General features: G+C 47.8%; 1 protein-coding gene across 1 annotated transcript; it reads left to right on the forward strand.

Moving 5' to 3' along the window:
• The first annotated feature begins 166 nt into the window (after nt 1–166).
• cdc27 (cell division cycle 27) lies at nt 167–11,439 on the forward strand. Its single transcript, XM_079232808.1, has 20 exons — nt 167–269; nt 3,086–3,161; nt 3,637–3,784; nt 3,922–4,047; nt 4,125–4,222; nt 4,310–4,452; nt 4,743–4,963; nt 5,293–5,392; nt 5,514–5,623; nt 5,871–5,970; nt 6,091–6,268; nt 6,463–6,635; nt 6,832–6,984; nt 8,082–8,162; nt 8,253–8,380; nt 8,483–8,600; nt 8,683–8,811; nt 8,989–9,063; nt 9,376–9,505; nt 11,077–11,439. Exons 1-20 carry the CDS (start codon nt 243–245, stop codon nt 11,166–11,168), a joined length of 2,406 nt encoding a protein of 801 aa, XP_079088934.1. The 5' UTR covers nt 167–242; the 3' UTR covers nt 11,169–11,439.
• The last annotated feature ends 39 nt before the right edge of the window (nt 11,440–11,478 follow it).

Consider the following 11,478-nt stretch of genomic DNA (forward strand, 5'->3'; position numbering starts at 1 on the left):
TTCGCCTCAGACTTCGCCCCTCCTCGGGAATCATCGGCTGTGTTCGGCTTTGTTCGGCTGTTCGCCTCGGACTTCTCCCCCTCCTCGGGAATCATCGGCTGTGTTCGGCTAAATTCGGCTGTTAACGGTCGGTGTGTTCAAATCTTCGGCCGCAGCTCCTCCTGGAGAGCGAAGTGAAGAAAGAGCCGAGAGGAAAGAGGGAAACAGACGACAAGAGCAGAAAGACAGAGTCCCGAAGCGGAATGACGGTGCTGCAGGAACCCGTCCAGGTAAACACACACCTGGAGCTCGTTGTCACGAGCCGGAAAGGGGAGAGGGAGCCCCGGCCTCAGCGCGGCTCCAGTCCGCGGTCTGAGAGCTGCTACCCGGCCACAGGCCCCGCTGCAGCCCGAGGGCTTTATCGGTGTTATCGGTGTGAAACACCCCGGTAGACTCGGACCCTGGTCCTTGGTAGACCCGGGCCCTGGTCTTCTGTAGACCCGGGCCCTGGTCTTCTGTAGACCCGGACCCTGGTCTTCTGTAGGGGGCCGTGGGTCTAGACTTCACAGTAGCGGGTTCTTGGTTGCTAACATCAGCTGCGGTCGTTCCAGACCCGGTTCAGAAAGAGTCCACTTCAAGGGTGCCGGCGGTTTAGGGGACACAATACATGGAGAGGAATGTTCTTGTGAGCTTTGCTTATTCACTTGGTCCCGTTGGTCGCTTCGGCTGTGGTTTAATGTGAGATTATATCATATCATATCATATACTATAATATCTGTCTTCTGGCTGAGCTCAACATGCAGCTCATTCAGTTATTCAAGTTCATATTCTACCAGAACCAGACCCTTTTGGTTTCATGTGTGTGAGCGGAATCCACCAGTGGGTCACAGGGATTGGTTTAAGGTCGTTATAGAGTTATTATACGAGTTATTGGTTCTGCCGACGAGCAGCTGATATGCTAACAGTAGCGGCTAACCCCAAGGCTAACGTTTAGCTAGCCAACCCTAACTAACTAATGAGAATAAACCTGATCTAAGGGGTTAAATGTCAGTGATCTAAAGTTCATCAGGGAACTGCTTCACGAGTATTTATCCTGTTTTTAGCGAAACTAGTGTTAGTCTAAAGTTAGCCAACAGCTGATTAGCCTCTGTTGCTAAGTGTCTGTGTGTGTGTGTGAGTGTGAGAGACAGAGACACAGACACACCAAACTACAGAGTTATAACCTTCAGTCAGAGTAAAGTATGTTTTATTTGTGACGTCACCAGAATTAACTGTTGCCGTGTAGTTTAATAAACGATGATCAATAGAAACCCGGATGATCAATTACCTATCAGCCACCTGACTACCCGGTCTGGTTAGGGGTCTGTTGAACCACATTGGGGTCTTGGTTATTCCAGTGGTTCTCAAACTGGTTCTGTCACGCTCCACTTTGGTGGAAGAAAAATGTTCGGGCCCCAACACAATTGTAACAAAATGGTCCAACTTGTTGTGACTCCTCCATCTGTGCTTTTTCAAATAATAGAATAAAGAAAATTGAAATTCCTTTCAAGTAAACCAGATCGCTCCATCAGACAAAAACTAAGTTCTATCTGTGCAAAAAATAACTCCTATTTAGCAAAAGAAAGTACCTATTGTGGCTGCAAATAACCTGTTTTGCACTGAATATATCTTCAAGAAAATAACAATAACGTTCAACCTGTGCAAAACAGAATGAGTGCAGATGTGTGAGCATCACGTTGTATCAGTGTTAGTGGCTATTTTAAAAACTGGGTTGTAGATTTGATACGGCCGCTCGCAATTCATGCTCAGTGTTGAGCTTTGATCTATATTCTGTTTTGAGAGACTCAACCACAGAAAAGCCGACCTCACGGAGGCCTTTAGCAAAACGCCAAGAATCGGTGAGTCGCACATGTGCTGCGTAACCTGTTAACGGCGTAACGTAAACATTTACCCAAAAGTACAGGCATTTCACCATGTATTTATGAATGACGTTTTATATCGGTGTACTTTTGTACTATGTGAAGTTATCATGTTCATGGGGAGAGAGGGTCTCTGGTTAGGGTCTGGTGAACCACATGGAGGTCTCGTGCGATGTGGTTCATCAACAGCTCATCTTCCCGATGTGTTTGATCAACGACTCTCGGTTAATCTCACTTCAGTCCAGATCTACGAGGCCTCGAGCAAACTGGCTCAAAAAGAGGAAGCAGGGAGTCCACATGGGGGAGGACCGTGGTGCCTGGACTGAACACATAGTGGAAATAACTTTTTTTTAGGAACTCCTAAAGGTTTACTCCAGGATCCAGTTAAGGAGACTCCTCAATGTAGATTCTGTCCTGGACCAGTGGACCAGCTTTACATCCTTGCAGGTCTGTCAGAGGGTTCATGGGAGTTGCATCCAGTCTACATGTGTTTGCTGGACCCAGACTTCCCTCACCCGCAACATAAAAGCAGATCTCCGTGAGGTCTTTCCTGCTGTTGCCTCGCTCAAATCAGAATACAGATCTCAGCTCAACATTGAGCCAGCACCCTGGAGCCTCTTTCCAGCACCCTGGAGCCTCCCTTTAGCACCCTGGAGCCTCCTTCCAGCACCCTGGAGCCTCCCTTTAGCACCCTGGAGCCTCCCTTTAGCACCCTGGAGCCTCCCTTTAGCACCCTGGAGCCTCATTTCCAGCACCCTGGAGCCTCCTTTCAGCACCCTGGAGCCTCCTTTCAGCAGTCTTCCAGCACCCTGGAACTTTCTTTAGAACCCTGGAGCCTCCTTTCCAGTAGTGTGACACCCTGATAGTTCAGCACACTCTCCGGTCCCCCTTCTTGAAGATGGGAACTGTAAACCTGACTTTAAACCCGACATGTCAATGTGATGAGCGACCAGTAGAAAGCTAGAGAACTGGCAGTAGACTGCTATGGGAGGAGTTCTCTGCTCCATAACCTCGTTCTGTCGGGTTCACGCACTCAGAACCTTTTACCCATGCCGGGCTTCAGTGGACCGGTTCTAGACGGATGTTCCACTTTTTCATATCTGAAGATGAATTATTGTTTATTGTCTGAGCGGTTTCTTAGAGTGTGTGTGTGTGTGTGTGTGTGTGTGTGTGTGTGTTTGTCTCAGGCTGCAGTGTGGCAGGCTCTGAACCACTACGCCTACCTGGATGCTGTCTTCCTGGCTGAGAGACTCTACGCTGAAGGTACCTGTCTGTCTGGTCACCTGTCTGTCTCTTCACCTGTCTGTCTGTCTGTCTGTCTACTCGGTGAGATCACTACATGTCCTCTCCCAGTCTGCAGAGTTGTTCTCATAATGGTACCAGTTCTGCACACGTCTACAATACATTACGCTCTTTACGCCACACAGGAACCACAACCACAGGGGTTCACATCCCGTATGTACGGACTGGTCCGTGCGTACTGGTCCATATGTACTGGTCTGTATATCATTATGGACTGGTCCGTATGTCCATAAGTACAGGTCCATATGTCAATATGTCTGTCTCCCAGTGAGGTCCGAGGAGGCCCTGTACCTGCTGACCTAACTGTACCTGTCTGTCTCCCAGTGAGGTCCGAGGAGGCCCTGTACCTGCTGACCTAACTGTACCTGTCTGTCTCCCAGTGAGGTCCGAGGAGGCCCTGTACCTGCTGACCTAACTGTACCTGTCTGTCTCCCAGTGAGGTCCGAGGAGGCCCTGTACCTGCTGGCTACATGTTACTACCGCTCGGGGAAGCCCTACAAAGCGTACCGGCTGCTGAAGGCTCACAGCTGCTCCACGCCGCAGGTTCGATTCTTGTTGGCAAAGTGCTGCGTCGAACTCAGCAAGTAAGCGTCCAGAACTGGTTCAAACATTTTGTACCAGTAAAACCAGTAGAAACTTCCATTTGTATTTGTTTCAATGAAGCTCTCACGACTAAAGCCTTCCGTCTGTCTTTCTCTCTACCTACCTGTCTGTCTCTCAGGCTGGCTGAAGGAGAACAGGTTCTGATTGGTGGAGTGCTGAACAAACAGAAGAGTCAGGATGACATCATCACAGAGTTTGGAGACTCTGCCCCCTTCACACTGTCGTTACTGGGACACATTTACTGGTAACGGCTCAACCAGTCTGCTCGTGTAATGATGTTAGACCCTCCGCTCACTGACCCGTCTCTCTCTCTCTGAGCAGTAAGACGGATCGCGTTGCTAAAGGTGCAGAGTGCTTCCAGAGAAGTTTAACACTCAACCCGTTCCTCTGGTCGCCTTTCCAGAACCTCTGTCACCTAGGTAACAGACACACCTGACCAGGTGATTCTCCCACTGATTATCTTCATCATGCAATCATGTGATGAACTGTTGTGGTCTGTGTTCCAGGAGAGAAGCCAGATCCAGATCAAGTCTTTAGGTTGTCCTCTCTACACAACTCATCTATAGCACTCCCTCCATCTGTTAGCCCCGCCCACAACCCCTCCCACCGCCTAGACACCGCCCTCATGGAGACGCCCCAGGACACGCTGGTACGAAAACACAGGTCTTCATGTCATGTATGTAGTCTGGTAATCAGATTACAGATGATGCGGTTACATACAGCTTCAATGTAGCACATCTGGTGATCAGATTGATGAGGTGGTTGTAGTCTGATAATCAGATTGATGAGGTGGTTGTAGTCTGATGATCAGATTGATGAGGTGGTTGTAGTCTGATGATCAGATTGATGAGGTGGTTGTAGTCTGATGATCAGATTGATGAGGTGGTTTTAGTCTGATGATCAGATTAAATGATCAAACATGTTTTATTTTCTCCTCAGGAGTTGAATCGTTTGAATCTAGAATCTTCTAATGGAAAGCTGATGTCTGATTTGTCGGTTTCCTACATTGACTCCTCCCTAATCTCACCGGAGACCGGCTCCCTATTGGGTAACTCGGTTTCCATGGCGACAGCTGGCTCCTTGTTGGCCAAACAGAACAAGCCCAAAAGTGGGAGGAGTTTACTGGGAGGACCTGCAGCTCTCAGCCCGCTGACACCCAGGTGAGTTATGCAATACCTGTACAGGTAAACACACCGACACCCACCAAAACACACCGACACCCACCAAAACACACCGACACCCACCGGCACCCACCGGCACCCACCGACACACACCGACACACACCGACACACACCGACACCCACCAGCACACAACAAAACACACCGACACACAACAAGACACACAACGCACACCAAAACACACCGACACTCCCGTCCGTACTTAAAAACGGCTTCTGTGACTTCTTCACCTTTTTTGTCTTCAGACAGACGGGTGTGATGGAACTCTTCACTTTTCAACCTTTAAACATTCACTGTGTGTTTTCTGTAGTTTTGGCATCCTGCCCCTGGAGCCCAGCCCTGGAGACCCCACATATCTACAGAACTATTCAGCTACCATGGAAACACAATCTACAGCTCCCAGCAAAAAGGTACACAGTAAACACACACACACACACACACACACACACACAGTATCCATACACAGGGGGCCTCTACATGACACTCGCTGAATCTTAATGATGAAAGTCTCTCGTTCTGTCTGTCTCTCAGTCTGTTTCCAGGATCAGTCAGTCTAAATCGGTCTTCAGTCAGAGTGGAAACAGCAGAGATGTTCTCCCCATCCCCTTCAACCAATCGCAGAGCTCCGCCCCTCACACCAGGTAACTCTATCGACCAATCACAGAGCGCCGCCCCTCCTCAAGGTGAATGTAGGAGGGACGAGGCTTCTCTGGTCCAATCAGAAAGCAGCAAGACAGACAGACGGGTGGCTTATGTCCATCAAGGTCTGTTTGGCAACCTGTCCGTCTCTCAGTGGCCTCTGTCCGTCTGACCTGTCTGTCTAACAACCTGTCTGTCTAACAACCTGTCCGTCTGACCTGTCTGTCTAACAACCTGTCTGTCTCTCAGTGGCTCCCCTCAGGTCCTCAGTCCCAGTATGTCTGGTCCTCCCAACGTTCAGCCCAGAAGAAGCTCCAGACTGTTTACTAGTGCCAGTTCTACTGCCAAGGTACTTCTAGGTTTCTACTGTAATACTGCAGTACTACCATACTGTACTGCTAATACCGATTTAAGTACTTAACTACATTACTACTTAAGTACTTCTGAACGTCCATCTCTGTTCCCGCAGGAGAACAGCAAGAAGTTAAAGATGAAGTTTCCTACAAAGATCCCCAACAGAAAAACTAAGTGTAAATCAGCAAAGACGTCAAATAGCAACCTGAACGAGAGTCTGGACATCTTGAGACTGGACACCAGCCTGAGTCTACCAGACACCAAGATCCCCCAGTACCAGAGGGCTGCTGCAGGTAATACTACTACTAATACTATGAAATACTGCAGTACCTGAGTACCCAACGACTACCAGTACTACAGTCCTAGAGGGCAGGTAGTACTAACCCAGTACTGTCTTTACGGATCCTCACAGGGAAACCTGAACCTGGGCAATAATAACAGGAAGTTGCTCTGGATTAATCTTCATGAACATGTTCTGTGTCTCCAGACAGCGTGATGGCGTTGCTACGGGAACTTGGACGTGGTTACCAGGCGTTGTGCTCGTACAACTGCAGAGAAGCCATCAACACCCTGACCTCCCTGCCTCCTCAGCACTACAACACCGGCTGGGTCCTCACGCACATCGGCAGGGCTTACTTTGAGCTGGCCGAGTACACGCAGGTAACTAGTACCACTCTCACTACAACCTGCAGGGAAGTGAAGCAGAGTTCGAAGGCAAACATCTTCCATAGATGAGACGTGGCCTGAAGCTCCGCCCACGCCTACATTGTCTGATTGCGACAGTGGGAGTCCGTGAGTGTCCTGATTGGTCAGCTGTGGGCGTGTTTGGGCTGATGGTGTGTGTGTGTGTTTGCAGGCGGAGCGTCTGTTCAGCGAGGTTCGCAGGATCGAGTCGTACAGAGTTGAAGGAATGGAGATTTATTCAACGACGCTATGGCACCTGCAGAAAGACGTGGCGCTGTCCGCCCTGTCCAAAGACCTGACCGACATGGACAAGAACTGTCCCGAGGTAAACTCCACAAACGGTTCTGCTTTGGCTTTGAACCTGGATCCCGTCAGACCCACTGACCCGAGATCAGGGGTGTATTTTTGTGCGTCTGCCCCAAGCGAAGGAGTTCAAGTATCTCGGGGTCTTGTTCACGAGTGAGGGTGAGGTGGAGCGGGAGATCGACAGGCGGATCGGTGCGGCTGCTGAAGGAGAAGCTCTCAATTTACTGGTCGGGCTACGTTCCAACCTTCACCTATGGTCATGAACCATTGATTCAAAAACAGAAGTGAATTCACAGTGCAAAACATCTTCAGAAAGTGCACAAACAGGTTGCTCCTTGAACATCCCTGAGTTGTTAATTAAAAAAAATTGGACTAACACAAAATGCATACACATGTATGCTTTACATCTGCTAAATATGAGCCCTTTAAACTGTAATTGATCTCCTTGGAGCAGAGGCTGCATTTAGCATGCCCTGCTTTATCAATATGTATGAAATACTGGGACAGAGGGAAGCTGCACTGCTCCTCTCACATCTGTTTTGACCTCCACCTTCAGGCCCAGCTCCACCTCATCTCTTGTTGGCTAAGCCCAACTACGTGATTTGCTTCATTCTACTTTGAGTAAAAAGAAATTAAAAAACCTGCAGCCCGATCCTCCGGTGTGCCGGTTTAACATTAACGAGTGACAGCGTGAACTGAACCAGGTTTACGGCATGTTTCATCACGTTACGTTTTTTTTTTTACAAGCAAGACTGAACTGTAACGGAACATAACGGAACTTTAACGACAATACACAACCCAAACACGTTAGCTAACGTGATAGCAAGCTGACTAGCTTCCATTAAAAACAATTTTGAGGGAGATGAAGACGCTGTCGACATCTTGACGCTGATTGGCCAAGACTCGACACGTCACATCCAAGATGTTCTATTGTGTCTCACTCCAATCTCAGAAACGCTGGCAGGCCAGTTGCTCTGCTCCTCTCTTTTCTTTTTTTCTTCGCCGCGATTTATTGAAAGGCGTAATAGAAAGACTCAAGCTCCAGTAGTGGTGAGCATAACTAGAGGTCTCCCATGCTGCCTGTCTCTCTCTCTGACCACCTGTCTGTCTCTGCAGGCCTGGTGTGTAGCGGGGAACTGCTTCAGTCTGCAGAGGGAGCACGACATCGCCATCAAGTTCTTCCAGAGAGCCATCCAGGTGAGCCCGTTACTGAGGTTAGATTCACCTGTCTCTCTGTCTCCTGTGTGTCTGACCCGTCTCTCTCTCTGTTTCCTGTCTGTCTCTCAGGTGGACCCGGGCTTTGCGTACGCCTACACTCTGCTGGGTCATGAGTTCGTCCTGACGGAGGAGCTGGACCGAGCGCTCGCCTGCTTCCGCAACGCCATCAGAGTCAACAACAGGCACTACAATGCGTGGTAGGTCACGCGGCCTGAGTGACAGCAGGGGCACGACTCCATGCCCCGGCTCTCCGATGACCGTGTGTGTGTGTGTGTGTGTTTGTGTGTGTGTGTGTTCAGGTACGGTCTCGGGATGATTTACTACAAACAGGAGAAGTTCAACTTGGCAGAAATCCACTTTAAGAAGGCGTTGAGCATCAACCCTCAGAGCTCCGTGCTGCTCTGCCACATCGGAGTGGTACGTAGCATGTAGCATGTAGCTTCAGGCCCATGCTATTGATCAGGGAGTGATTTGACGGATGGTGTGTGTGGGTGTCTAGGTGCAGCATGCGTTGAAGAAGTCTGATGCTGCTTTAGAGACTCTGAACAGGGCAATCGTCATCGACCCCAAAAACCCACTCTGCAAGTTCCACCGTGCCTCCATACTCTTTGCTAACGACAAGTACAAGGTAATCAATACTTTAGACTCATCAATACCTCCATACCTTTCATTAAGGTTAACGAGAGCAAGGTAATTAATAGTTATTAATTACCTTGCTCTCGTACCACAATGTACCACATTGATTAGTTAATCAGTGTGGTACATTTATGAATCAATGTCTCTCTCTCTCTCTCTCTCTCTGCAGGCTGCTCTTCAGGAGTTGGAGGAGTTGAAACAGATAGTTCCCAAAGAGTCTCTGGTTTACTTCCTCATAGGAAAGGTAATGACCTTTGACCCCTTCATGTTGGCTGCTCTGGAAGGTTCTGACTCTAAGAGGAGCTTCTTTGTGGTCCATCTTCTGGACTTTGTAGTGTCCTAACTCCTCATGACCTCTCCTCCCCACCTTTCCTTGACCCTGTGATGTTTTCCACAGAGGTCTAGGAAAGGTGGGGAGGAAAGGACGTTAGGCAGTAATTTTTGGACTATTCCATCGCTCCCCTGGTGTGGATTGTCCTTCAGGTGAATGTCAATACAAGGTGTCACTCGTTAACCAGTATAGCTTTCATCTCTACTCCTGTCCCCGCCCCCTCAGGTGTATAAGAAGCTGGGTCAAACTCACCTGGCTCTGATGAACTTCAGCTGGGCCATGGACCTGGATCCTAAAGGAGCCAACAACCAGATCAAAGAAGCCATCGACAAGAGATACCTGCCAGAGGACGAAGGTGAGACCCGGGATCAGGATCAAACGTGTGATCTAGACATCGTCTGTCTGTCTATAGAACCAGGTGATGGTCTAGTTGATGTATTGATGGTCTAGTTGATGTACTGATGGTCTAGTTGATGTACTGATGGTCTAGTTGATGTATTGATGGTCTAGTTGATGTATTGATGGTCTAGTTGATGTATTGATGGTCTAGTTGATGTACTGATGGTCTAGTTGATGTATTGATGGTCTAGTTGATGTATTGATGGTCTAGTTGATGTATTAATGGTCTAGTTGATGTATTGATGGTCTAGTTGATGGTCTAGTTGATGCATTGATGGTCTAGTTGATGTATTGATGGTCTAGTTGATGTATTGATGGTCTAGTTGATGTACTGATGGTCTAGTTGATGTATTGATGGTCTAGTTGATGTATTGATGGTCTAGTTGATGTACTGATGGTCTAGTTGATGTATTGATGGTCTAGTTGATGTATTGATGGTCTAGTTGATGTACTGATGGTCTAGTTGATGGTCTAGTTGATGTATTGATGGTCTAGTTCAGGGGTCAGCAATCTTTCGTATCCAAAGAGCCATTTTGACCTTTTTCCACCAAAAAAAAATTGTCTGGAGCCGCAACAAATATTTTATATCACAGCTTCTGAAGTTTTATATATAGTCATATTATATATACAAAAAATTATAGTTTGTTGTATTTATGAAGTTATAGAACAATAATAAAGACATTTTGTTACATTGTATTGCTATTTTACCTGTTTATAACTATCAAACAAAAAATAGTCATGTGTCGGCTACATTAAGGTTAATTAAAAACACAACTATGCAGACCTTCAGGTCTGTCTATATTTGTGGCTCATGTGGTAGAGTGTTTGCCCTGAAACTGCAAGGCAGCAGGTTCGATACCCGTCCTCTTCAGTGAGTTTTACATTTGAAACGCATATCTTTTGCTACGTTTCCACTGAGCGTCCTCCTCACTAGAGCACCGCAAACGGAGGACGGATCCGTTTTTACTAACAGACGCCTCAGTGTCTCATGAGCGGACACAGAACCAGCAGCAGTCGTGGAGTTTGGAGACGTGATCCACTTCCTGAAAGTATATCTACTTTACTCAGTTTGCTGCAGCAGTTGAGTAATATTGATGGTATAGTTGATGGTTTAGTTGATGTATTGATGGTTTAATCGTCTAGTTGATGTATTGATGGTATAGTTGATGGTTTAGTTGATGTATTGATGGTTTAATGGTCTAGTTGATGTATTGATGGTCTAGTTGATGTATTGATGGTTTAATGGTCTAGTTGATGTATTGATGGTCTAGTTGATGTATTGATGGTCTAGTTCAGGGGTGAAGATTTTGGGGAAATCCTCCTCAGCTGGTCAGGATCTTGAGCCACGACGTTCATGGCAGCCCAGCTTTTGTTTTGCTAGTTAGCTGTTTGCTTTTAGCTTTAATCCTAAACATTCAGTTTTTGTCTCCTTGTTGTTTTAGTCTTCCGTTAGAAATACTTGTTCTCTGCTCCTGTAGTCCTGTTCTTAAACATGGTTCCTCTGTCTCCCTCCCTCCACCTGTCTAGCTGCTGAGGTGGACGACAGTCAGGACAGCAGCATCATGACAGACGCTGACGATACGCAGCTCCACACGGCTGAGAGTGATGACGTCCTTTAGCCCCGCCCCCTGCTATTAACCCCGCCCCCTGCTCGAGCCAAGCCCTGCCCCGATTGGCTGGAGTAGTTGCTAGACAACATTCTGACCGGCGGATCTTCAGTCACGCTCTGCCCCGGCCCTCCTCCCTGTCTTCTGATTGGCTGAAACAGACTGCTGCTGCCCTGAAGCCCCGCCCCTCCCCATAGATCATCAAGCTCGTCCTCTGATATCACAGCTGTTTTTTATGTTATTTTTATCATCGTTATGGAAATAAATCAATAAAAACGTGTAAACCCTGCCCCTGCTGTCTGTCTACTTCCTGTTATACAGC

The sequence above is a fragment of the Taurulus bubalis genome, assembly GCF_910589615.1.
Source record: "Taurulus bubalis genome assembly, chromosome: 17".
Taxonomy (NCBI): domain Eukaryota; kingdom Metazoa; phylum Chordata; class Actinopteri; order Perciformes; family Cottidae; genus Taurulus; species Taurulus bubalis.